General features: G+C 42.8%; 1 protein-coding gene across 1 annotated transcript in view; it reads right to left on the reverse strand.

Annotated features, from left to right (window-relative positions):
- Positions 1–24,654, reverse strand: part of LOC107188935 — a 37,615-nt gene extending 12,961 nt beyond the window's left edge. The window contains exons 1-5 of the mRNA XM_015577335.1: positions 24,570–24,654; positions 17,608–18,665; positions 13,365–13,462; positions 12,574–12,692; positions 474–642 (exon numbers count right to left, since the gene is read on the reverse strand). Of these exons, the coding sequence (XP_015432821.1) occupies positions 474–642; positions 12,574–12,692; positions 13,365–13,462; positions 17,608–18,665; positions 24,570–24,654 (1,529 nt within the window). The remainder of the gene's footprint in view (positions 1–473; positions 643–12,573; positions 12,693–13,364; positions 13,463–17,607; positions 18,666–24,569) is intronic.
- Between the last annotated feature and the right edge of the window lie 260 nt (positions 24,655–24,914).

A 24,914-nucleotide genomic window follows, 5' to 3' on the forward strand; every position in this document is an offset into this window, starting at 1 on the left:
GTAGTTTGGAATAATTGATTCTACTGTGTGTTTACTGTTAGTTGAATTTGAATGCAAGAATTCACTTTAATGTTGACTAATGAAAGATAACGTTTGCAGTGATAATGTATTATTACTTAGATTCTATTCCTTACTACAGGAGGAACAGGGTTTAGATTCTGATTTACTGAATTACTTGGGCCATTGGTGATTCTTATTTTTTAATTCAGAGAACACAAACGTAAAGAAACATGGCTACCGTGCCTTACTACTTAAATTAGAAATTTCTACAATTCTTGCTGATTTTTTAGCTAGTTATTTAAGGTATTAAAAAATTTAAATGTAGGCAGGGTTTTTGTTATGGCAGAATCTAAAACAGCTCTAATTCGATCTTTTCGAATCCCGAACGTTCGATTTGGAAATTCCGTTCTTTCGGGAACCAGGAACATTTGAATAACGTTTGGAATTACAAGTACGACATTAGAGAGATTTACCTAACGTCGTTGGTGAGCGTTTCATCCCCTCTGGTCCAAATAACGGTCTCCTTCAGAGATTCAAGCACATCCCTCGCCTCGCACCTGAGCTTGAGAGCACTTCCAGCCTTTAGGTGCCTTTCTTTAGGCACCACTCGACCGGAATCGTCGGTTATTGTCAACTCCGGGGCTGTAATGAAAAGTAATTTCTCTGTGAAACGCTCAAATTTCCGCGCATAACTTCCTTATTAAAATTTCTCCACACTAATAACAATAATAATAATCAATAGAGCAATCATTGCTACGAATCATTTAATGACCAGAGCATTCAATCGTTATTTCAAAATTACAAGATTTATGTATGTTGTTACACTGTTCTTACTTGTTACTTTAAAGTAAAAAATATCTATATTAAGGCGACCTATTTTTTAATTCTATTTTATTTTCAGAGAGAATACTTGAATTTCTACACTGAAAACCGTGAGATCCACTTCACATCGGTGAAACTACAAATCTCTGCTGACAGAAGTTACATATTAATCCTCAAAGACATCTGTTTCTAAATTTTTTTACTCTAAAAATATTTTCTTTTCATCCATATTGTCTACCATGAGAATTAGAATATTATTAAATTAATAGATAAATAAGAAGCCTGCTATTGCTTTTTAAAATTAAGAAAAAAGTTACGTATTCGCGGTCCCTGTTCTTAAGGCTTAACAAATTGTGATCAAATTTGACGATCTTTCAGAATGGGAATTAAAGGGTTAAAATTTCAGTCAGTTACGCTTCGAAGCATTTCAAGGAACACCACGATAAATCTTCCAAAAGTAGTCACAGCCGTTTATCCCGTTAAACTTCCCCCGTCAAAACGGGCGAATGGTCGTCCGTCGAGATAACGGTGTAAAATCACGTCAATTCGCATTCAATTGCTCCCCGACAAAATGCATTTATACTTGACGCTTGTAAAACCACGTCGACACGCTCAAAACTTCGTTCCAGTGGATTTACATAGTCTAATTAAACCGTCTCGTGAATCTTCCTGCGTGAAATAACAAAGAACGATCGACGAACCGGTACCAAAATCGGCTATCAGAACCGTTCTTCTATCCGAATGCCATTCTTTTGATATCCCAGAAAGATCGACGTAAACGTGACGATACATCGCGAAGGAAGCCAACAAATTGTCGAGGCCGAGCGGTATCTTTCGATGGAACGGAAACCGTTGGGGCTGACAAATGGGGCGCAGATAGGAGCGTATCGGCGCGTGATCACCCATACGAATTAGGATCCGAAAAAAGAAAGGTGTCGGGGACAGAGAGGCTTCGTCCCGCGAACGAAAATCGACGTCGAAAGATCGTCCGTGACCGGGAGCGCAAACAGGGTTCGAAACAAGTAAATGTCGATTCTTTTTCGGGGCGTCGCGACGCGGTTCTTCACGTTCGACGCTTCGAGCACGGTTACTCTCCTTCTCTTTCTCTGTCTCTCCAGGTCGCCATTAGGATTCAGTGCAACTATCCGACTGCGATTCTCTCAGTCGACCGCTATGCAAATTTCCATCCCCCCTATCCTCCTCCCTTCTCATCCTCGTTTACATACGGATAGACGCGTATCACCGTTTGAACAGAGGTATCTTGTCTGAATTAATCTTTTTATCCCGACTCGCGAATACCCCCCGCCACACCTCCACCCGTTTACCTGTTGGCTTTGCTGCCTCGAGACAACGCGCAATTGTGATTTTCTTTCGTTCGCGAGTATCCTCCCGGCTCGTCTCGCAACGAAACGTTGTTTACCGTGAGCTGCTTTGATCTTCGTTCATCCAGTTGCTCGAGGGGATCTCTAGGTGTTGTTCAGTTCGTGTTCATTTCCAAGCACCTTTGCGTTCGTTTGAAAGTTTCTTTCACTAGTGGCGAGTCAAGACGGTATACGAGACTTCGTAAAAATTGAATTGAAGTGTCTAGATGGACTTTGACTCGCAGTCGGTAATTATTATGTCGAGAGAGTTTCTGAACCTGTTCCGACGATTTCTTCTTTCTTCGGTGCCCAATGCTACGACCCAGAATGGACTCAGTGATGGCCTTGTGACTTTGTCCCTGTTCCACGAAGATCTACGATTCAGATTCACCGCCCACACCCGATTCCCGACAACTGTCATACCATTTTGCCGGCCGAAGAACTGTTCCGGCGGTGTTCGCCAAGTGGAGACAGTTTCCAGGACGGAACGACAGTTTCGATTTTATCGACGACGATAGTTACAGGGGAGCATAACGATATACGACTGGAGTTTAAGGAAGGGAAAGGAGAGGGGAATATGTCGTTTCTTCAACGGTACCGCCCTGCTTCGCCACGGATCTTGTATAATTCAACGATTTCCTTCTCCCCAATCCACCTTGGATGACCAATGTACTAGTTCTTGAGACGTGGAAAATGCACTATATCTTCCTCACTCGTCTATAAAATTAAGAAATCGAGATTCAAGTGACGGTGACGTGATTACAAGTAAAATGGAATGAGAGTGTTCCTTTGAAAAAGGTATTATTGTTCCCTTAACAACTTTCCAATAAACATTTGACAATTGTAACCTTCCGAAGTTCATTCAGGGGCGTGACCTTGACAACATATGTCAAGGGTAAGATCATCGGTCGTTTTGCTTATCAATTTTACTAAAGTACGATACTAAATTTTTTTTTATATTAATTATTTTACAAATTGTGTACCCCAACTAAAATCTTTACAATACTACTCAGGGTGATGACCTTGACAATATATTAAAAAATAAAAAAAATAGGTGGTAGCTCCTTTATTGTAAATGTTTACCATATCGAGGAGTCCAGCGTGCGATATTCAAATGATTCGGGGTACGAGCTTTCACGAAATCGTCAAAAAAAAAAAAAGACTGTAGCCAGTGAATGATCCTTTGAATCGCTCTTTTTGAACGACATTCGTACTCAGGCGTATTCTAGTGGATTACTAAACACGTTCGCCCTTTCCCAGCGACACCCAAGGTGTTTCAAAGGCGCAGACATCATTTGCAACGCGTAGAAACAAAAGGACACGCGCGTCTACTCAAAATTTTATTCCGACGAGAGGCGGTGGCGAGGCTACGCGGTTTCTGGCTGGTGGTCTTTTGTGAATTTCAGACACGGGTAACGCCCGAGAATTATGAGACGACGCGAATGTGAATGTCCGTAACGTCGGGTTAATAAAATTTCTATGCGAGCCGGCATCTGCGTCCCTCGGGCGGGACCCTAATCCGAGACCTGAAATTTTCGGGAACACCACGACCGACGTCGTCGTATTTCAGACAAAGGGGGGCATTCGTGGTCCTTGGTGCGGATTTTCGACACCCAAAAATTGTGTTCTGAGACGGGAGAGTTTACGTCGAATTTAGGTTTGAATGAAGAAATATTTCTGTGAACGTGAATAATAAATTTGTTATCTTTGAGTTGTCGAGGTTACGGTAACTGATACATTTGTGCAGGCAAGACTGCAGTATTTATTTAAAGAAATTACACAGCAAACCGTGAATTTTGATTGAAAGTTCAGAAGAATTTGGTGGGATTGAAGGTGACACGAATAAATAAATAAGAATCGTATGAAAATTGTTTACACTTATTTGTTCTTTTGAAACTGTGAACGAATCTGTGAGTCACTGTATATTCCGAGGAGTTTCAACGAAATTTATATTTACAAATGGTAGATAAGTAATGATAGTTTAATGGTAATTTATATTATTGTTGGATAGTTGTAAGTTTAGTTGGGAATATTCTGAGGAATTAATGTTAACAATTATATAGTTTGTCACGTCAATTAAGTAGAGTCAGCTAATTGAATGCATCTGTCAGTAGTTAGACGGCGCGACAAGTAGAATAGTCCAACACTGGGCAGACAGCTCGGTTGGTGAAATAGGTCTGTCCTCGGGCAGATATATTCCCGTCTTGGCGGTACGGATCGCCAAGTATCACACGATTCTGTTGATTTTCATCCGTCTCTTGTGTCAATTGACCATTTTTCTCTCCTTAGAAATGAAGTTCTTCTGTCGTGTGTAGGTAAATTTAGCTGAGATTCCGTAACTTTTATTTCAAAGAATTTACGAAAATAATATTTACCTCCGCTTCACATTAATTTTTTATCACTGTGTCAATTTGACACTGAGGGACAAATTATGTTGAGAAAATGAGGGGTGGATGAGGATTAATAGAAGAATTTTCTAAGTAGAATCGGACCGTATATGATCAGACGATAAATTCCACAAAACTTTCAAAAAAAAAAAAAACAAATTACAACAGATATTCGGGGGTTCACACATAAATGAAACACCCTGTATACTTCAACACGATACATTATTCTGTTAGGCCAACAAAATCCACAATTAATTTCGGCACAAGCCGTTATATCGGTTAATAGAGTTACCGTCGCGGATACGTGTCCTTGGACGTGCAAGAATCGATCGAAAGGATCGATAGCGGTCTGGTCCTCGACCCTTTCACTTAAATACAAGTCAGTCACCGGTCGAGGTGGGGGACTTCGTGGCACTCGAAACAGGGCGGCCGCTGATTAATGTCCCCAATACAGGCGACGATGACACGGCGAGAAGTCACTCTAGGATTAAACGAAGCAATTTACTACGAGCCTCTTAATGCTCCTCTATCGGTCCCCCTTCTGGAGCTCGGATCGCGAATTAAAAAGCCTAGATACGCCTCGATATATTCCCATCCCTGCCGCTCACTGAGAAAAGGGGATTCGTGCGCGCACGAAACGGCGTTGCGATCAATCTTTTGCAATATTTACGCGGCTTCCCCTTAAGTTTTCGATTTATATGCAGCGGTGTATTACTAAGGAATATTGAAAGCGGCCGGATACCCGCGCCTCTGTGTCCCCGCCGAAACGTAAAACGGGTTGGGACTCCCTGTTTCCCCCCACTGCTGCCCCACGAAACCAGAAAAATCTGTGAAATCGATCGGTATCGGTGGTCTGTCTGAATACTCGGTACAGGAGATTGTATGTTGTGGAGAAGGGAGTGGGGGGGTCTCGATTGATCCGGCTGTCAGCCACTCGAAACGGAAAACCTTGTAATGCCGATGGATCGGTTAAATCTGAAAGCTCTCGTATCGCTTGACCAGGGAATCACGGCGTCCAGGATGTAGGTTTTCCGCGAGCAAACGTAGACGACCGAAAAAATATATCAACCGACCGCGCCCCCGTTGTCCAGGGATCGTAAGGTACACAGATGGATCACTTAAACAGATGGCCGCGGGCAATTCATCATGTCACGCGAGCCCGCCGATATTCGTTTCCCGATTGATCGCGACGGATAAATAATTGTACTACGAACCGCTACGAACGAGCGTTCTAGCCTTGATGGGATTTCGGGAGGCTTGGTTAACCAAGAAAGAGTTTAGCCCTTGTGCGCTGTTCGAGGCAATTTGATCCAAACTCGGACTTTTGTTTCTAATTATATTCTTTGTTAGAGAAACTTTGAAATTAATTCGACTTTGTGTAGTTTCGTTATTTGATTTGAGCTTAGACCAAGTTTAATTTAAGGAATAGTGTAAAAGTAGGTAGCATGACCCGGTGAGGGCCGAGGAGCCATCGAACATTCATCGATGATTTACTGTATTACGTTCGTTCCAAGAATATATAATAATTTTGATTATCAATAAAGCAGTAGTGAGGCATTTTGTAAACCGGAGTATATTACCTAGTTTTACCCTAGTAAAGCAACGATTTATTGAAGAGTACACTAGGATTGAATCACCTGTAAGAAAATCCTCATGAAAACTGAACCACGTTCTTCTTGTAATTGAAAGAGCAACCTACTCTCTCTCTGATCTAGATTCATTTATCTTTACCATTTAAAATACCTTCCTCAGATTCTTTCGTTCGATAGGACGAATACTATCATCAATAGGGTGTCTTCTTCGAGGAGTTACAGATCCCATGATCCTCCATTTTTCAGCTATTAAGTGTACACTCACAGATGACAGAAAAAAATCTAGAATACCAATTACTATTCTTCGAAATTGAACAGTTTCATTTCACTCTGACAATTAAATACCTGAGAGCTCGATGAAAAACAGAAATTCAGATTCCAGCCACTTCCATAATCACCACACTATCATTCTTCTGTCTTGATAAGCCCTAAGTAGGTATCCTCTATAAGACATCTGGTATATTTTCCAGCTAGCAAAGTCTACGATAACAGCGCTGGTTCTTCGGAATATTGGTAGGATCAGGACAGGTAACCATGGCCAGGACGGAAGCGACGGATCTGCGTCGTCGTTCGTCGAACAGACACTAGCGGAATTCAATGGAAAATTTAATCCTGCGTGACGGAGCCCTACGAACGGGGCCACGTTCGAAATTTCTTTCGACGGATCATTTTTTTAAGCTTCTTTCGGGGCAAACAGACGAGGTAGGGGGAGGAGGACGTGCATCCAACCGGATGCTCTCACAGGAGGACATCAGAAGTCACGGAAGAAAAGAGGGAAGAAAGGCAAGTATTATTTAAATTGGATTCCGTGATTCCGTATGGCGGGGCTTCCATTCCGTCCGCCAACTCCCCTCCTCCATCGAGAATCTTCGACTGCCACCCCGGTTTCGCGAATTGATTCTCCATCGATGCTGAAATATTAAGCTCCTTAGATTCCCTGCATTCCGTCGGCCACTCTTGTGACATCGCTCTGCATGCGATCTCATATTTTTTTTCCAGGATTTCAATCGCCGGAGATGGTATTTCTGTTCAATTTAACAACTATTCTACAGTGTTTCAACTTTAATGGTTTCTCAAAGACTTCTTCAGTAGCCAATATCATTCAAGGTCGTTCATCTGAATTCTCTCAAACGTTCTCGAAAGTTTCCCATAATGGCGAGTGGCCCCCGATGCAAATCAACGTGACCGAGAAATCTCCATATTCACGAAAGAAGTTCGATTAAGTACCTTGGCGCAGCCGGACGTCTCTTAGCCGAAGGCACGCGAGCTATTAGCTTCCCTCCCCCGCAAAGTGTCCACCGTGGCGAGGGATTGTTTAAACTACTAGCGTTGCTAAGTATCACCCTGGTGGGTGTTCATTACGCAAATAGAGTTCCATTAAGCCCCAGGTAGCCGCGCGTAAATTCTTCGACGTGACTGTTCGAACGTCCCGAAGAAAAGTTGTTTCGACGACCACCCTGGGGCTTTCGAGTCATTGTACGTCCAGAACGGAACAAAGACGGTTTCACGAGATTCTCGAGATCCGAACGATACCCTGTTCGGTCATTTTTATGCAGTTACGAGTGGTTAAAAGCCAGGGGGAACCGTGATTCGAGGAGCTTTTAATTAGAAGGAGTCTCACGTCGACGTGTTCAGGGGGAAACAGAGCGACGAATCTGTCGTTACCGACAGCTCTCGAACGCAGAGTTTACGATCGTTTCGATCCTGTTTCACGAAGGTCGTATCTCCGACGTCCTTGGTTGGTAATTAAATTTAGTCGTGTACGTCAGAATGACGTCGTAATTGTCACTGTCTGTTAATCGTTAAGGGTTGGAAATTTATTTCGTAGTTACAGCGGTTGATGAAGAAATTATGCAGACACTTCTGGTACTATTTCTGTTTGACTCTTCTTACAGTGGCTATCAAATGTTTCCGGCTAAACTGTTGTTTAACCATATTTTTGTCATAACTTTTGGCAGAATTGTATTTGTCAGAAGAACAGATTACTCTTATACAAGAAAATTTTTAATGTCATCGAATTTTAAGGAGCAATATATCATCAATATACATAGGTATATCAAGAATTTATTCCTATTATATATTTATAAAAAGATGTGTTGAAATTACAGTTTGGCCGAAATCTTTTGGTAGTCACTGTATACATCTTCTATGTTCTTTACTGTATTTCTAGACAATGGATCATTTGAATTAACTGTTTAACGTACCGTGTTCTGCAATTGTGTTCTATTGGCTTCTTTTGACAAGTACGTTTTAAGAATTCGGCGTGAACAACGCAAAGCAATCGCATGAAAGCCATGAAAAGATGCCGGGGAATCAATAGACAACAATGAAACGTCAACCGTCAGAAGGTGGCGGCCGATAGTGGATTCATGAATATTGAATGCAGTTTTAAATAAATTTAATTCAGTATTCATGAAGCTTGCATATTCATGCGGCCGTTATTGATGAACGTCGTGTTTTATTGACGCAGTTTGTGTCATTTCCACTGTTTCCGATCAGACGTCCTCGGAATTAATTCTTCCAGCGTACAGTCGGCTCGTTTAAGTCACATTTAAGCTCTGCAACTTACATTACATTATTACCAGTCCTGGATGCATTGTATGGATTCTAGATGGTTTCACGTCCTCTTTTCAGGTTTTATATCAACCTTGAGGAATCCGTAATAAAGAGAATATAAATTTCAGAAATATATCTATTTATGAAAAATAGTGTAACATAAAATAAATTTAGTATTTATGCAACCGATTCTGAAATATTACATACATAATAAAAATATCAATATGGGTCACCCAGTAAACCGGTTATACGATCGTCTGATCAGAAATGAAAAAGACAGTAACTTGTTTTACGGTAGCATCCACGTCAGCTCGAACGTATCGTCTTCGCCGAAGAATGTGATCTTTTCCCTAGCAGACGCAAGCGAAGAGGAACGTATCACTCCCCCCTTCTCCATGGGGAATTCACGACAAGGAGGCGACGTAATAAAGGGTTTAATAAATTGTCCCGAGCGTCGCGCGTACCTATCCCATGTTGCAGCAAATATTGTTGCAGCTCTCACCACCTAACAAATGGAGCCTGATGAACGCGTATCAATCTTCGCATTAATCGTATCGATGATCGATGACCCGATGACACTGCCCGTTCGTTCGTTCGTTGACGCATGTTGTACGTTCCAGAAAACCGTTTCCATACGTGGACACTGTCGAAACGTGACAAATATGCAATTTCGAGGATCAACGTAGCGTCCTTTTAATCCTTTTTCGGTCGTCATTCGATCCATCCCTCCCTTTTGCTCCCCCTGAACTACAATACACCGAAGCGTTCGTTGCGCTCCGTGGAAAGATAAAAGCGTCTTCGTGAAAACGCCACTTTGTTTTCAGAGTTGTTTACTTCGTGGTTGCATTGTCGGGCGGGACATAACACGGTCGAATCGTCGGAGTTTCTTCCGAGTTTCGAGCGCACCCTTTTACCTCGATTTCCCCTGTTTTCAAGCGTCTTTGTGGCGACCAGCTCGGAATACGATTCCTCGACCTTTTCCCGCGCGCTTCGTTCACCGTGATCTCCATAGGGGAGTTTGAGCGTCACGCGAACCTCGTCAGTTATCGTTTCGTCGGGGACAATGGGCCCCTGGCGGCGTTTATCGACCGCCATTTTTTCCCTTCTTCTTCTTCAGAGCCGGCGATTCGACCTCCAGCCGCTTAGCCAGCGGAAACACCGACGGATAGCGATGTTCAAAGGAATTCTTTCGACTCGGAAAAGTCGCTGGACGAATAAGTGGAACGAAACACAACGTACGTTGCTCGGCATTTGTTTTGACCTACTTCGTCCGTGTGGCTTCTATTCGTTAGCCCCTTTTGCTAACCGTTCTCTCATCGAGAACACTCGAGCTACCGTGGCTGAGAGTTCACGCTGATGCTGTAAACACGAAATCCCAGTGTATTTTGTAGAATTCGTTGCTTGCGAAAAGGTAAACGTGGAATTGATTGTAGATTCTTCGAACGAGCCAATGAGTTCAGATTACCTTGAGTGAAATCAGTATTCTTGGATGCAATCCTTGCGATCTTTTTTTCTTTGAATCACTTTGATTTGAAAACAAGATTCTATTAACTAAATCCATATACCTAAAAAAACTAAATACAGTGTGTCCGGCTACGTGCAGACTTTGTCACTGTGGCAGTCATCATGTTCACCCTTTGCTTTACGATTTCTTTGATGACATTGTTACCGTAATTACTTTATTATAAGGCAATGGGTTAATAAATCTCCAAAAGAAGATCCCACTCGATCTTTCCTTTCCTTCTTTCTTTAAAGAACAATATCACTGTTTTCATATAAGTAAAGTCTCGTTGTTTCCTGCTCCTTTCAGTTACCAGGTAACCTAATCCGTCACCTAGATAACTTTGCAAATCCTAAACGTACGTGAAACCAGGACAAAAAATGAATCAAAATGAGTATATGTATTATGCTCCACAGGATTGAGGCGCCACGATACAATTTTCCGCCAGATTTCTTCGGCAAATGAATAGAAAAATGATCGACTTACAATATTCTCTTCCCTACTCCGTACATTTCCCCCTAAATTCCTCTCTCTATCCGCATCAAGCCATCACGAATAAAGAACAAATTTACACGAAAATCAGTCTCCCATCGTGCACTACATCATGAACCGCCAAAACGGAACATTCCGAGCAGTGCTTATCCTAGCTTCCACCAATCAGTCCCACCGAATTAAGTAGTACGATCAATCATTGGACGGTCTCCGGGGGTTTGCGTATTCCCGTATCAATCATCCCCCGCGGGCGAATCACCTTCACGTGAAACTTATTTAATCGACGAGCAACGAGTATCGATTACCCCCTCCTCGAATCCCTGCATCGCCACGATCTCTGAATTTCCCCTGGTTCCTCGAGGCTCGTCGATCCGTTGGACCGATGCAGCAGCCATCAGGAGGGTCAAAGAAATTCCAGAGCAGCCTCGACGTCGCGAAAGACGAGCGAACGATTGATAGGGGAAGGATGGAAGAGTGACCTGTCCTCGAGATGGACGCAGAGTCGGTGGAGTGGAGTCGTGTAACAATGTCGGTCTATCCGGGTTTGTTCTGCCCTACTTGGTCCTCACAGCGGCTTTTGTTCACCGAACGGCGGCCCTCTTCGGATCAGATCAGATTACCGGCCACGGGGCAAGGCGCGCTTTAGCCAACGAAATGCGGGTTTCCATTGCGCCGAATTGGCGGCGTAAGGGGATTGGGGGAAAAGCGAGATACCTATCCCTTCTGGTAACCCTTTCCATCGAGCATCTGGCTGGGCACGACCGTCCCTTTCTCGGTCTCGAATGTCATCCTCCGTTGCCTCTGACCGATCCGTGCGGCGACTCCCATCGTCCTGACTTCGGTCTAACGGTGATGGGATCGTCTTCTGGACGGAAGGAGCTCGACGAACGACACGGAACGAAATGAGATCGGAGCAGCGGGACCGTAGGTCGACGACGTTTTATTCGGGCCTTGCGTCGTAGTTTTGTTTACGTTCCTTTTGGTCAGAGTTCGTTTATTGAAACCGGGTTAAGTGGGGCCCGGTGAGTGGATTAGAAACGATTGGTGGACGGTCTGAGGTACTTTTAATTGCGTTAGGGATTGTGGTCGGGGAGGATTCGGGGAAATAACGGGGGCTCTTTGGCGATGTTGCATGGAGGAGACTGGAGCTTTTTTGGGGAAACGGTTCTGGATTCTTAATGCAGTTGTTACCGTTCGAAAACTATTGGTGAAAACTTTTTAAATATGTATAAAAATCGGAGGTTCATCTGTTAGATTTAAATTGATTTCTCTGATATGATACTGTTCTCTTGACATACAGATTTAGTGGAATGGGACAGAGGGTTTTATTTTATGATTTTAGGTAATGGGGTGTGTAGAGGATTTAGGTATAATAATTCTGTAGTGCAGCTGGTCTAGAAACAACGAACGGTGGAGACCCACATGTGGTCGAATTCGTTCGATAAGTAGCGGAACAAACATACGAGCGGCCATATTCTACAAGTAGTTACGAGGCAAACACTCGGTCGACAAGTAGAATGGGACTGTGCGTGGTCAGACGCCTGATAACCGACGCAAACCAATATTGTTTGGAAAAATGTAATTCAGGTCCTGTATGAAACGTTAGTTTAGCGTTCTTATAGAGTAATTACAGTTGTTACAATTATTGAAACCAAAACTGATCAACTGAATATTCTATACACTTTTAAAATTTAGCGTTTTCAATATATTCCTTGAAGGGACTTAAACATTTATATAATGTAATATAGAATCGATTATTTAAATATTTTTCTCTATCATATATTTCCAGTCATTTTGTCGATCTTTTCGGTTTCAACAAGGCAACGATATAAACAATACACGAGTCACAAAAATTCACTCACCAGTGACGACCACGTTAATCTTCTTAACCAACGGCGGATGCGTTGCGATTTGGCACTTATATAGACCGGAGTCTCTCGGGGACGCGTAGAGTATCTGCAATCTCCAATTGCTCGGGTACCTGAAAGATCAAACAGACAGAAAATTTCATTTGCCTGCGATCAAGCGCGTCGACGGTATCGGTGACGACGTCGCAGCCCCAGAGAATGAGAGTGATTCGCGTCAAAACGGTCGGAAAATCGAGTTCACCTCTATTCTCCGGCGCCTTACATCGCCGTTCTCGGAGCTTTAGTCTCCGAGGATGAAACTTGATTGATGTGTGCGTCGATCGAAATCTCGCCTGGATGGAATATTTGTCTTTTGGATAGAACAGCTTGATGGAGACGTGTTCAACAGACTCCTAAAAGTGTTCAATCTTTCCATTTATAACTAATGCTTTTTATCCTCATTGTATAGATTTTTTTCACACTGTTTCATAAAGAACTACTGTCATTTCTTTAAACTCATTTTAGTCCGATTGTTTTGGTAGTTCTGGTGTTAAGATTTGACAGTAGAAAAATATTAAAATCCTGACTCTACCAAGCAAGATCTACAATGACGAAAGACTTTAAACTGTGCACGAATTTCAAGATGTTTACAGTCCCTCGTTTATGCATAAAATTAATGCAATTAATTATGATACAAGTGAACTGTAAATGTACAGAGTAGAGACAAGAATGTTCAATCTAAGGTAATAACGTTAACGAATGAATTTCTGTCTTCGAACGATCGAATGACACAAAGTCGCTCTTACCGGAAGTTCAGGCTGATCCTTTGGTCCACGCTGTATGTGGTCTTGCCGATGGTGAGCAGTCGAAACGAGTCCTCGCTGTGTTGTTGCACCCATGCCACCTGATTCGCGAAGCACAAAATATCCTTCGTTATTGCTTCATAAATCACAGATTCCTGGACTCCTGGAGGGGAGACGAGAAGCGGTCCAGCCATTGTTTCTCGGGATCTCGTCGAAAATTAATAATTTTACGGCGAGCAATCGAAGTGGCCATCGCTGAATCCGCGAATGGAAGTCAATAATTTCTCGATTTCTCGTTCGACAGAGACTGGCTTAACGCTTCTCTCTACCCTCTTGTTGAGTCGCCGTTTTCAATGCATTTCTCGCGAGTCTATCGTCATTATTTTTTGCTTTGCGGTGACTCGATACAATTGTACGTGTCCAGTGTCACGATTGAGGGATACTGACGCTGGTGAGACGTCGACGAGTTTATCGTGCTTTGTCTCTCAGTGTTCTTGCTTCCTTTGTACCTATCTTTAAGGGGCTTTCGTTGTGAAATACCTGTACACCGCAAGCTTTGTGCCGGACCATCGATCTATTCGAATTGATACCTCTAATAGATTAAAATCTACCTCTTTACACTCACGTCTAGAAATCGAACATCTCATATGCCTCATACTATAATGTATACTGTCGAAAACAGTACGTATATTAAGTAGTATAGCAACAGATATATTTAGACTACGGTATAAAACTCCAAACTTCATTTAAGTCTGAAACAGTCCAACTGCAAAGACTCTTTGCCATTCACCTCCACACACAAACGTCTGAAACACAGTCCTTCAATATTTATAATGGTCCTATTACCTTTGTTCTTTACGCTTCTGTGAGTCGCTTACGCACATTATGCAGTCGGAGATTACTCATTCAGTTTCGAATAGAAACCAAATGCGAAATTAATATTACCATACGGATTCGTGACTGCGCAAAGGAGAATTCTGGTGTATTCTACGCCACAAGGAGATTCAATTTTGTTAACAACTGTACAAGTCACAGAATGTATAAACTAGACAACCGTTTCAACTACTCGTTCCCGATGGGAATTGTATCTTTATCGTTCAATCTCCCGTGAAATAATTAAGCTACCATCCTATATTTTCGTTCCAGAGGGAGGTCAAACGATTTTGTCGAGCGTGCACCCTGTTCAATTTAATAGATCAAACAACACCTCGCGTCCACGTGATAACGGCGTGTCTCCCCGCTCATATATGCTCAATGGTAACCACCCGTTTGCTCAGTTACGCGACATCACGGGGACGCCTCACTCTGAACGCAGGCGGGGAAAATTATACGGCATTAAGCGGGCCACCGTTTTATGCAAATGTCCCCGTAGAAGCTACCCCGGATTTGTTAATTAATCGACTGCGTACCGGCCCACTGTGGCGATTTTAAATACAATACGTTACACGATTACCACCGCGCCCGAAACATACGATTGTTCCGTAGGTATTCGCGTTATTCGCGGCGAGTTACACACTTTAATCGATCTACCAAATGTGGATTCCATGCGTTCATGGTGGGCATCATTGAGCACGGAACATAATTTCCGTGTTTCTTTTCAATCAATTAAATCAGTAATCAAACAACGGGAATTTTATTTAATTCCTCCTGTTACTGCTCTGTATACGAAATACGAATCAACGATTTTAATCCCTATTTCAATAGGAATTTTTATTTTTTATATCTAGTTATTAATCAGATGTCGACGAAAAATTCCCCTGTTCTGTTAAGGGCTTTCGATTCAGAGTAAAACGAGAACCTCTATTAAACTTGTTTTAAATAGAGTTGAAATGAACGGAATTAAAGGAAACTATTTAAAAAAAGAAGTCAGTCGACACGAACTCTATTTAAAACAAGTTTAACGAGGTTCCCACTTTTTTCCGACACACTGTCGACGCCTGACAGGAAATCTGTCAAGCACATCACTATACACACTATACTGTCACTATACATACACTCTACACTATAAATGCATAAAATCGTATCTGTCCAGATTCCAGAATCACCGTGACTCGTGAAACTTCGTATCGACAATTTATCGAAACTTTCCTCGTTCCCTAGACCCTAGTTTCCACCCTCCCCCCTATCAACGTCCACGACAGAGCTTCCCTGGCCCGGGAAACAAAGAAGTTTCGCCGACTGCCTCGTTGTTTCGCGATTAAATTCCCGACGACTCGAGTCTCGCGTAAACTCGATTGATATTCCCGGGTCGTATCGGCGCGAAACGGCGACGCACACAGGCTACTTTTCGTTCCTCAGAAGGGGGATCGGTTTTGCATTACGTATTCCGTGGGATATGAATCCATCTGGAATCCCAAGCGACCACCGTCGACATCCGCGCACGGAAGAGAGATGGACGTGGAATTCGTCGAGAACCAGGCGCTGATTACCGACCCGCGAAGTTTCACGACGGGATCGGCGACGACTAATAAATCGCGTTTGCGATCGTTATTGGCCTCGTTTCCGCGGTGAACGGATAAACTGTGGATTTTCAGGTGTCTAGGGAGTTTCTGGTAATCGTAATGATTATAGTTAATATCTCGATGATGAATTTGTGTACTTTCGTAGGGAAAATTGTCGAGGAATGTTGGAGATTTTACAGTGACTTACAGATTTGTTGAAGATTAAAATGTTACAACAATGCATTTTTAGTCCCATTATAATTTGAAAATGAAGATATTGGTTAATTCGAGAATTTGAATATATTTAAAAGGTTTTCATGATTACAGATCTGACGGAAATAAATATACGTTCATCGTCGATAGTTCTAGTGTCAATTCAGCGTCAATTCATGTGTAAATAATATGTATATTGTTAAGAATTTAGTTAATATGTGAATTGTTAGTACTGTAACTGGGTGACGAATAATAGTAACCGGTAATGTTATTTTTTGGTGTATAAAAATTTTGAGACTTGTAACTTCGAAGAGACTGCATATTTTTAGTGTAAAATATTACCACTGCGCTGGCGGTATCTGTCAGCCTCAAATATATTTCCATGCTACGTGACAGAAAAAAATATTGCACCGTACAGGGCCATTGCCACGCGAGAATAAGAATTACGGACAAGGTCGTAATTGCATCGTTCGATGCGCTTGCATCAATCTCAATATCTTCGTTCGAATGAAACCGAATATTCCAGTCACCGGGAGACACAGGAAATCGTAACTTACGATCTCATCTGTCATCGTTACATTACACTCCGGCTTTCCTGTCCGATGTATGAAAATAGAACGTCGATAAACGTCGACAGTGCGAGAAAACACAACTCTACCATTTGCTGATACTTACTTCACTTTAGCTAATCACAATCGTGTATTATTTTCCAGAACATTTCGTTCATTTTATCGATAGAAATTTTCGAATTACTTCTCTGTACTCCACTGTCCTACATTGATACTATTTTTTCTGTTTGTTTTCCTTATAAAAACAAATAGAACAAACGAATGATCATTTTTCTTCCATCTGTTATTAGCGTCCAGGCACTAAAGAATTGTCCCAAACGTTTTTTCGTTCCCCAAAAGAATCGTAAGGGGGGAAAGATCAAAACCGAAACGGGTTCTCGCTTCCCGCTTCATCATCCCGAGATCTTTTTATCGCGCGGCGCAGAGATCATAAAAATATAACAAGACCGTTGCAGCCCGGTTTTTCATCATGTCATCGCCCATCCTATTTTCCGACTTGCATCCAGACGCCGCCCTCATAAAAACGGCAGAATGATAAACGTGCCCGAAAGAGACGGAGATACGGACAAAACAAAAAATGCATAAACTTTTGCGACGACAAAGGAAACTACTTCTTTTTTTTTTCTCTGGCTGGAAACACGACGACGGGCCGCGACACAATGATTGAATATTCCCCGTGGAATGCAACTCCGTTCTTTTAGATAATGCACGAAACACAGATGAGGCTACAACTTCTATCAAACGGGACCTTCAAGGGCACTTTCTTTTTAACACGACCTCCCAGATCAATTCAAAAGAAAATCAGTTACACAATATATCATCAAGACTATCACATGATTTCTTTGCAGTTTTCAATGATCCAGTCTCCTGGGTTATCGAAACTGTCTTACACAATCTAATGTAACTACCATAGAGACTACAGAAATCACGTCCAATAATAAAAAAATTATGAAAAGATATAAAGCACCTACTACAATGAAGAATTCCAAAAATACACGAAAGAAAAAAGGAGAAACATCTCACCTCTTTATTACCAAGCATGCCGATCCTGCAGTCGAGCAGCATAGTGCTCCCGATCCTGGCAGTGATATTCGTCTCCTTATCCCCGTCCTGAAAGTACGGTCCGAACTTGCCAAACGCGCTGTCGACCGTGGGCAACACGAATTTCCTGCCGGCGAGGGTTCTCAGTGTGCTGGCCAGGTACAGCTGATCGTTCTCCATCTCGGTCTTGATCGAGGGTTTTATCTCGTAGAAAGCTTTCGTGGACTTGCCGGCGCCCAGTAGTAGATTGTTCACCGGTCTGGAATGATCTTTCCTCGTGCCGATCCTCGGCTCCTCGTCGCCCAGCTGCCTGCTCTGCAGCAGCTCGTCGAGATCTTCGACCGAGGACGGTGGCGGCGGGACTGGGAACGAGATCGACCTGACGTCGTCATCCCCGTTTTTCTGCTCGATCGCCTTTGCCTCCGTGACGATCCCCGTGATCCACGTCACCGCACCGTCCAGGTACTCTCTGTTGTGTTTCTCGAGGACCGACTCGATCGCTTCCTCCTCATTCTCTGTTTCCAGAACATTCGACAGACCTTCGTCGTCCACCTGGACGTCCTCGAACTCGCTTCTCCAGGGGATAGGAAGCTGACCCTCCCACGGGCTGGTGCTCGACGCCGTTTCCGTTCGACTGGATCGTGTCGACATCGGGTAATCCCTGCTAGTGTTCTGCACCTTGTTCCGTGTACTGTCGCGCTCTGGTATCCTCTCCGTCCCCGCGAGGCCGTGCTCCTCTTTGTCCACGACGTTGTCCACCGTCAGGGGACCAGATTCACTCTGATCCTTCTGCGGCTCGACGTCCTCCGCCAGCTGAACTTCGACTGGGAAGCTGGTCGTACGGTTGTGGTTCACCGGATCACGGATCAATCGAGGCTCCGTGACCTCGTACGCGGTGTCGTTCCCGCGGATTTCGAGTGTCACGGTCACCTGGCTGCCCGTGGTCCCGTTCGTGGTATCCTCAGCCTCACGGATCCCTCGATCATCCTCGTCGACCACGGGATGATTGATGCTGTGCTCGATGGCGCCGTTGTCCGTTTCTGGTGACACGGACAAAAAGAGGAATCGGTGAGATGGGATGGCTTGTTATCGACCTGAGCTCTCTCGGGGTGAAGTGTCGAGCAACGGGGAGAGGGGTGCGGTTGGCATTCGAGAGAAGTTTGTTCAGGATTTTTTTGGCCGATTGGGAGGGAAGGAGAGAAAAGGATAGATTGTGTTCCCTAATCAAGGAAAAAAGGGGTTCGTTTTTATTTTAATCAGAATGCATAAGGATTGAAAATTGTAAATTCTTGCCAGCAGCATTTAAGAAGCTACTGAAAATACCGATTGATATTTCGTTTGATTCTGATTCCCTATTAGTACGAACGACTTCATTGCACAAAGTTCGAAACCTAGTCTGCCTTCTATATAGTACTAAGCTGAGATCAAGTATGCATTTTTACTGTTCGATTCGCATATATCCCCTTCTTATCCTTCGCGTCACAGAATTCTGGAGACTTTACACAAGCTCTACGGTTCGAGATTCACCGAGGAGCCTTTCAGATCGGGACAGAATCGCGTTTCGTCGTCGACGTCGCCGCTTTTGTTCACGGATACTCGACGCCGAATTTACGACGTCGCGAGGAATGCATCCTAGAGATTTCCCGGCCGCCAGGTTTCGCTATCGATGCATCTTTTAGTATCCATCGAAAAGTGATGCTATATCATCCCATGAAACCTGTACCTGCGCCTTATGAATGTGTAACACGCTCTTTCTCTCTTCCTAGATCTTGGCTGAACGAGGATCGACGGGAGTGAAGATAACAAGCGGAGACGAATATCGTGGCCCTCCGGCGACCTCCTGCTCTATACTTTTCAGGACTTTCGAGAGAAATACGCGTCATTTGTAATTTTACGTCGAACAGAATCCCACCAGAGCGATATACTGTTACAGAGCTCTGTCCTCGTATTTTTCTCTCCGACGCGACGCGTGGAAAGTAGGTTCGAGGTATCGACTCGGCTCTTTTTTCCCTCGTCTTCGAACACGTACGAGCGATTCGTTTCTCTGGGATCTATATATTTTATTTCGCTTTTGATACTGTTCTTTGTTTCAACAGTCCTTGTGTGAGTGCATTGTACTGGGTCGATTGGAAAGTTCTGTCGCTTTTCGGTTCGTCGTTTAACTGGAAGGATTCTCTGTTCAGGAGGAATTCCAAAATTACGAGAAAGAAGAAATACCGTTATAAGAATTGACGATCATTGTGTACCAGGTTAGTGTTACGTTAATTGTTAAGTTAATAGTTTGTACATTCACTACAAAATTGACATTTGATCCTATAGATTTATCCGTGTTAATACAACGGAAAGGGTGCAAAAATCGAAGAAAACGTACCTATCGTAAATCGAAAATCGTCTTTCACTCTCAAGGAAATCCCCACGATCTCAATCGATTCTACATTTTAAACACAATCCATCTTAATTTATCGAAACTAAATACAGCGATGCTTGGCTCAGCGATGTTGAAACACGAAACTGGTATGTTAAATCAGAATGACGTGAAAATGGATCTTCAACAACCGTTTCCCAATAAAGTCCTCCGACATTCGTCGAAAAAGTTCTTTCGTGTTTCAGCGATACCGTATTGAATGCATTTCCCAGCGCCGTTTAAAACGGAATTTCCTCGTTGGTACGTTTTTTTCCTGCGAGGACACGTGAGGTCTCGGAACAAAGAAATTAGACAGTGGCATTGTAACCGCGCACCGGTCGCTTCCGGAATTTTTCCGGAGGGAGGCGAGGAAGTAGATATTTCGTTCGTCCGGCGGAGCATTCCAGCGCGGCCGACTCGCGGAAGAATGCGACGAAATTTTAATCCGCGTTATAATTCCCCTGGTAAATGGCGCGAGTTTTGCAGCGCGGCCTCGACGTCGTAACCGGAACCGTATGGAAAGAATGCGGAATGAGACCAGACGCCTCTTTATAGCCGGCTTTCGCGGATTTATGCGTCATTTTGCCCCCGTTCTTATTTATCTTCGTTTTTGTCGTATTTATGGCGGTCGGCGGTGGATGTAATTGTTTCAGAAAGTGGTAAAAAGCGCCGCTGATGAGGGGAAAGGAAACTGTTCGGAGTTGTAAATAAGTGAGTTGCTGTGGGAGCTAGTAGTATAGGACAGTGTTTGGTCAGACACGAGAAAGTGAAGTATGTACGGGTTATACAGACGTTTATGGTTCATTATTTTTGTAGTCGGTGCTCTGCCAACGAATGGAAATTGTTAATTAAGGCAAATACTTCGACATTTACAATTTTATGTTCGAATAAAGTACAGGACATTTTAGTAGAGGTACTGTATGCATTGTGTCTACGGGAAAGTGTGAGTAGTAGTCCGTAGTTGGTCAGACAAACATGACAAAGTCATCTTGCCTTTTATTCTCTGAATAAATATTTTAATTTCACATAATAATTGCCTTTCTTAATAACAGAATTGGTATTTTGACTAACTCTTATCTTGTGTGACTAATAGAAAATACTGAAGTGTTATTCATTTCAATATTCAAAGACATCTCTGATTTACTAACTAAAAGTGTTTTCTCCTTCTCAAATATTGAGTTGTAATATCGTCACTCCAGCGCTATAATTCAGTGTCCGCGACTTCTGTTCCAAGAGTTGTTAAAGCGATAACCATATCCGTCCGCATAAACAGGCTCCCCCGTTGCCAAGTATCGCGCGGTACACCGGATCCTCGAGACCTAATACGTTTGGGTATGGTATCTTGTACCGAAAACAAGTGCAGTTTCGCATCTGTTGGAAGACCAGGAACGTGAACGGAAAACTTAGTGGCGAATGAAGCGTGGTGAGATATTCATCCGAAATTTCGAGCTATGATATTTTTTTTTATACGGTAGGAATCGTATGTCAGTTGATTTCAACGAATCAACGCACTGCTGCTGTTGTATCATTGAAATATGAGACCTTCGAATAATTAAACGCGAAATGAAACTTCTATATACTATTATTTTCCTATTGGCTGTGCCACCGAAACATTTCGAGGGCATCACTTAATTGAAGACTGAAAATATAGAACGGTTTATTTATTATTGCTGCAACTGTAACAAGAGTTTCATACGAAACTGATTGTTAATACTATTAACTGATTGTTGAACTGACTGTTCATACGAAACGTAATACATATTTATTTGTATAACTGTTACTGATATTCAATAAATCGGCCAGAAGAATCTGTATTTTATTACCAGCTGCGAAATTGAAATTAATTAGTCACAGATAGAGTGTGTTGTTTACGCTGACAATTAAAGTTTAATCAATAAATAATTACATATGAGTGGGAGGATTATCGGGCAGACTTCGATGATATTTTACAGCGATTCAAAGCGTCTCCATTTCATTTTTCACGTTATTGTTTAAACTGGATATTCAATCGATACCCTGTGACGTCTGTTCTACGGGCCGATCGACATTACAATACATAACGTTAGCTCCACGTCGATTCTATTGGCTCAACCATCCTCTATGTACCCTTTTATTTATTTCGAACCAACGGAACCCCTTTCTGTACCGTTTGCAATTCGATAGAGACTATATTCTGCATTCAATCCCATGAATTCCTATTTTACCGTTAACCAAATAGAGCCGTCAATACCAGAAACAAATATCTCTTTCATTCTCTTTTTGGAAAATTTGTGAAACACCCATAATTTCCTAATAAGAAAAGATAGAATATACCTGAAATATTATTAGAGTGACTAACCGAGACATTCTCTGTCTCATGCAAGAATTCCCTTGTGTATCATTGAAATCATATTCACCACCTGAAACTTTTAATGACGCCTCTTGGTTCCATAAATTATAAAAAATTATCTTCTCAGGGATCTCCCACTCACGTCGATGGACCGGAAACTAGTCGAAAACGCGTGCTTCCAGGCCGAGCTCGCAATTTCCTCAACTCCCGAGATTAAACTGACTCGCAGGGGATCACAAAAACGACGAAAGGTGCGGGAGGCAACGAAAAAGTTTCGCTAATTTTTCCGTAATTACAGACCGAAGTGCGAGCGACGGGTCACGTAACTTTGCTTAATTGTAGAACGCGCGCCCGTTCATCGATCATAATTTCTCGAACCACGGGTCGGGATTTTGTAGGACGTGCCGTCCGGCAGATTCTATAGATTATTTTCTGCGATGCCTGTTTTGCGAACGGGCTCTCCTGCTGCTCGACACATTGTTTCCTCGTTCACACGGTCCTCTGTTCTTCGTTTTTTGTTTCCAGTACCACCGCTGCCGGCAGAAAGTTCGTAATACGCCGGCAGATGAAGTTTTTACAACGGGGAGACAATTTTCAGAGGAAATATCTAGTGAAACGTGTGAGGTATTGATGATAGTTCGTTTCTTGGTTTTGGATTTCGTGTTCGTTTTGTATTGTCATATTTTCTTTTTATCTCGTAGGGGGATCGTTTAACGCGTTCGCTATTTTCAGTATTCACCTATATTTTATTCATTATTAAAATGAAAATCTAAACTGTATCCATGTATGAAGTATTGTATGGAATGATGATTGCCACAAGTAGAAACAGCCAACAACAGACAGACACGATAACCAAGTGTCTAAGAATATTATTCCAAATTTTCTATTTATTTTTTCCTTCAGCACCTTCTCTATGGTACTATCAATTATTAAAACAACCTGGATATCATCCTAACAATGTTAATATCAACGTTCACTAAAATTTAAACGTGTAAATTTCAAGTCCAACGAATCCAAATTTCATCCAGAAAGAGGTACATCACGGGGTACAGGATAGTCTAGAGGGTAAATAAAGGGCTCAAAAGGGCGCAAAGAATGCACAACCAGTGGGTTACATTCACAGCGCTAGAGTAAACTTTTTTTTCTAGCGCTCCATTGCTATCGCCTTCGTCACAGAACATCCATTTTCGACTGCGGCCACGATTGACCTTCGGTATGCGCGTTGTTTGCGCGTAAAAACGATTTTCAGAGATTATTTCCGGCCGGTGGGTCGCGTCATAAAAAGCGACGAACTGTGATCTCTTCGTTGCGATGTGTCTGTTTTTTTTTGTGTGTGTACCTGTGGGCGTGGGTGTGTGTCTGTATATTTTTTTTTTTGGTCCGACCGATCGAGCACGGTAAACGTTCCGAGCGTTTATCGGCGGGGCCGAACGGAATCGCTTACGTGGCGGTACGTGGGAACGGAGTAAACAATCGCGTTTCGTTTTGAAAATTCGGTCGACGTGGAAACGGTAGCCGATATAAGAGGACCGTTCATCGGGGCAATCTAGCGACAACGGAAAATTAACAACGTGAACGCGGCTGGTTTCCGTGCTTATATAGCAAACTATTCCACTTCGAGCATTGCTCGTTGGATGGAGATAATTTTCTTATTTTTTCAAAAATTTGACTTATTTGGACAAAATTCGTGGATTTGTTCGGGTGTATTCCTCGATCAGATATACCTCGAATTATGCAAAATTAGTAATATATAAAATTGTTCTCTACTTTTATTTATTTCCTTTTCGTCTACTTTTTTTTTCAAATTTTATTTTGGTATTGGTGTGAAAAATTAATGTTCAACTTTCCTCAAAATTTAGTTGAAAAATGTAAATTCTTTAAAAAGTTGTAGGAATTTTTTTAGCGTAACACGATTACCAGAAATCGCATGAAATTCCCCGGGTCAAGCGCACCTTTAACAAAAAATTTTCTTTACGTTCAGAAGCAAGCCATTAATTGTGAAGGTGTGCCACTGATTAATGTAATTTCTCTTGGAACCTGCCTGCCTTTTAACGGTTAGTATACCAAGAAGACTTTCAACAACAGAATCGCGAAAGCCATTGTACAAGAGAAACCATCGTACAAACACGTTGTCAGAGACTCGTGAAAAGGGGTTGGAGAAAGGAAGTAGGATAAAAAAAGAGAGAGAGTGAGAAGAATATAACCGCTTACCCGACGCCGTGGCAGTGATCATGACGGAGACAATGGCGATGACGCCGAGCGCCGATGCAGTCGACCGCATTCTCCAGCCGGTCATGTCGAGGATCCGCTTTCGTCGGGTCTCTCAGCCTTCAGGAATCTGCTCCATCTCGTTCATCTTCCCTCTGCGCAGAAACGCGAAACAGCTCCGTTAAACCGTTACGATCGTAGTCGCCGTTCTATCGCGGGCTCGACTCGTTAACAGAGAGAAAGAGGCCCTCCTTCCCCCAATTTCTAGCTCGTATAGCGTCGAGAAACTTAGTTTCCAGGAGGTTCACCGAGATTTAAGACTTCGGCCTGTAGTTCCGACGATTAAGT

Source organism: Dufourea novaeangliae, unplaced genomic scaffold (genome assembly GCF_001272555.1).
Source record: "Dufourea novaeangliae isolate 0120121106 unplaced genomic scaffold, ASM127255v1 scaffold125, whole genome shotgun sequence".
Lineage (NCBI taxonomy): Eukaryota > Metazoa > Arthropoda > Insecta > Hymenoptera > Halictidae > Dufourea > Dufourea novaeangliae.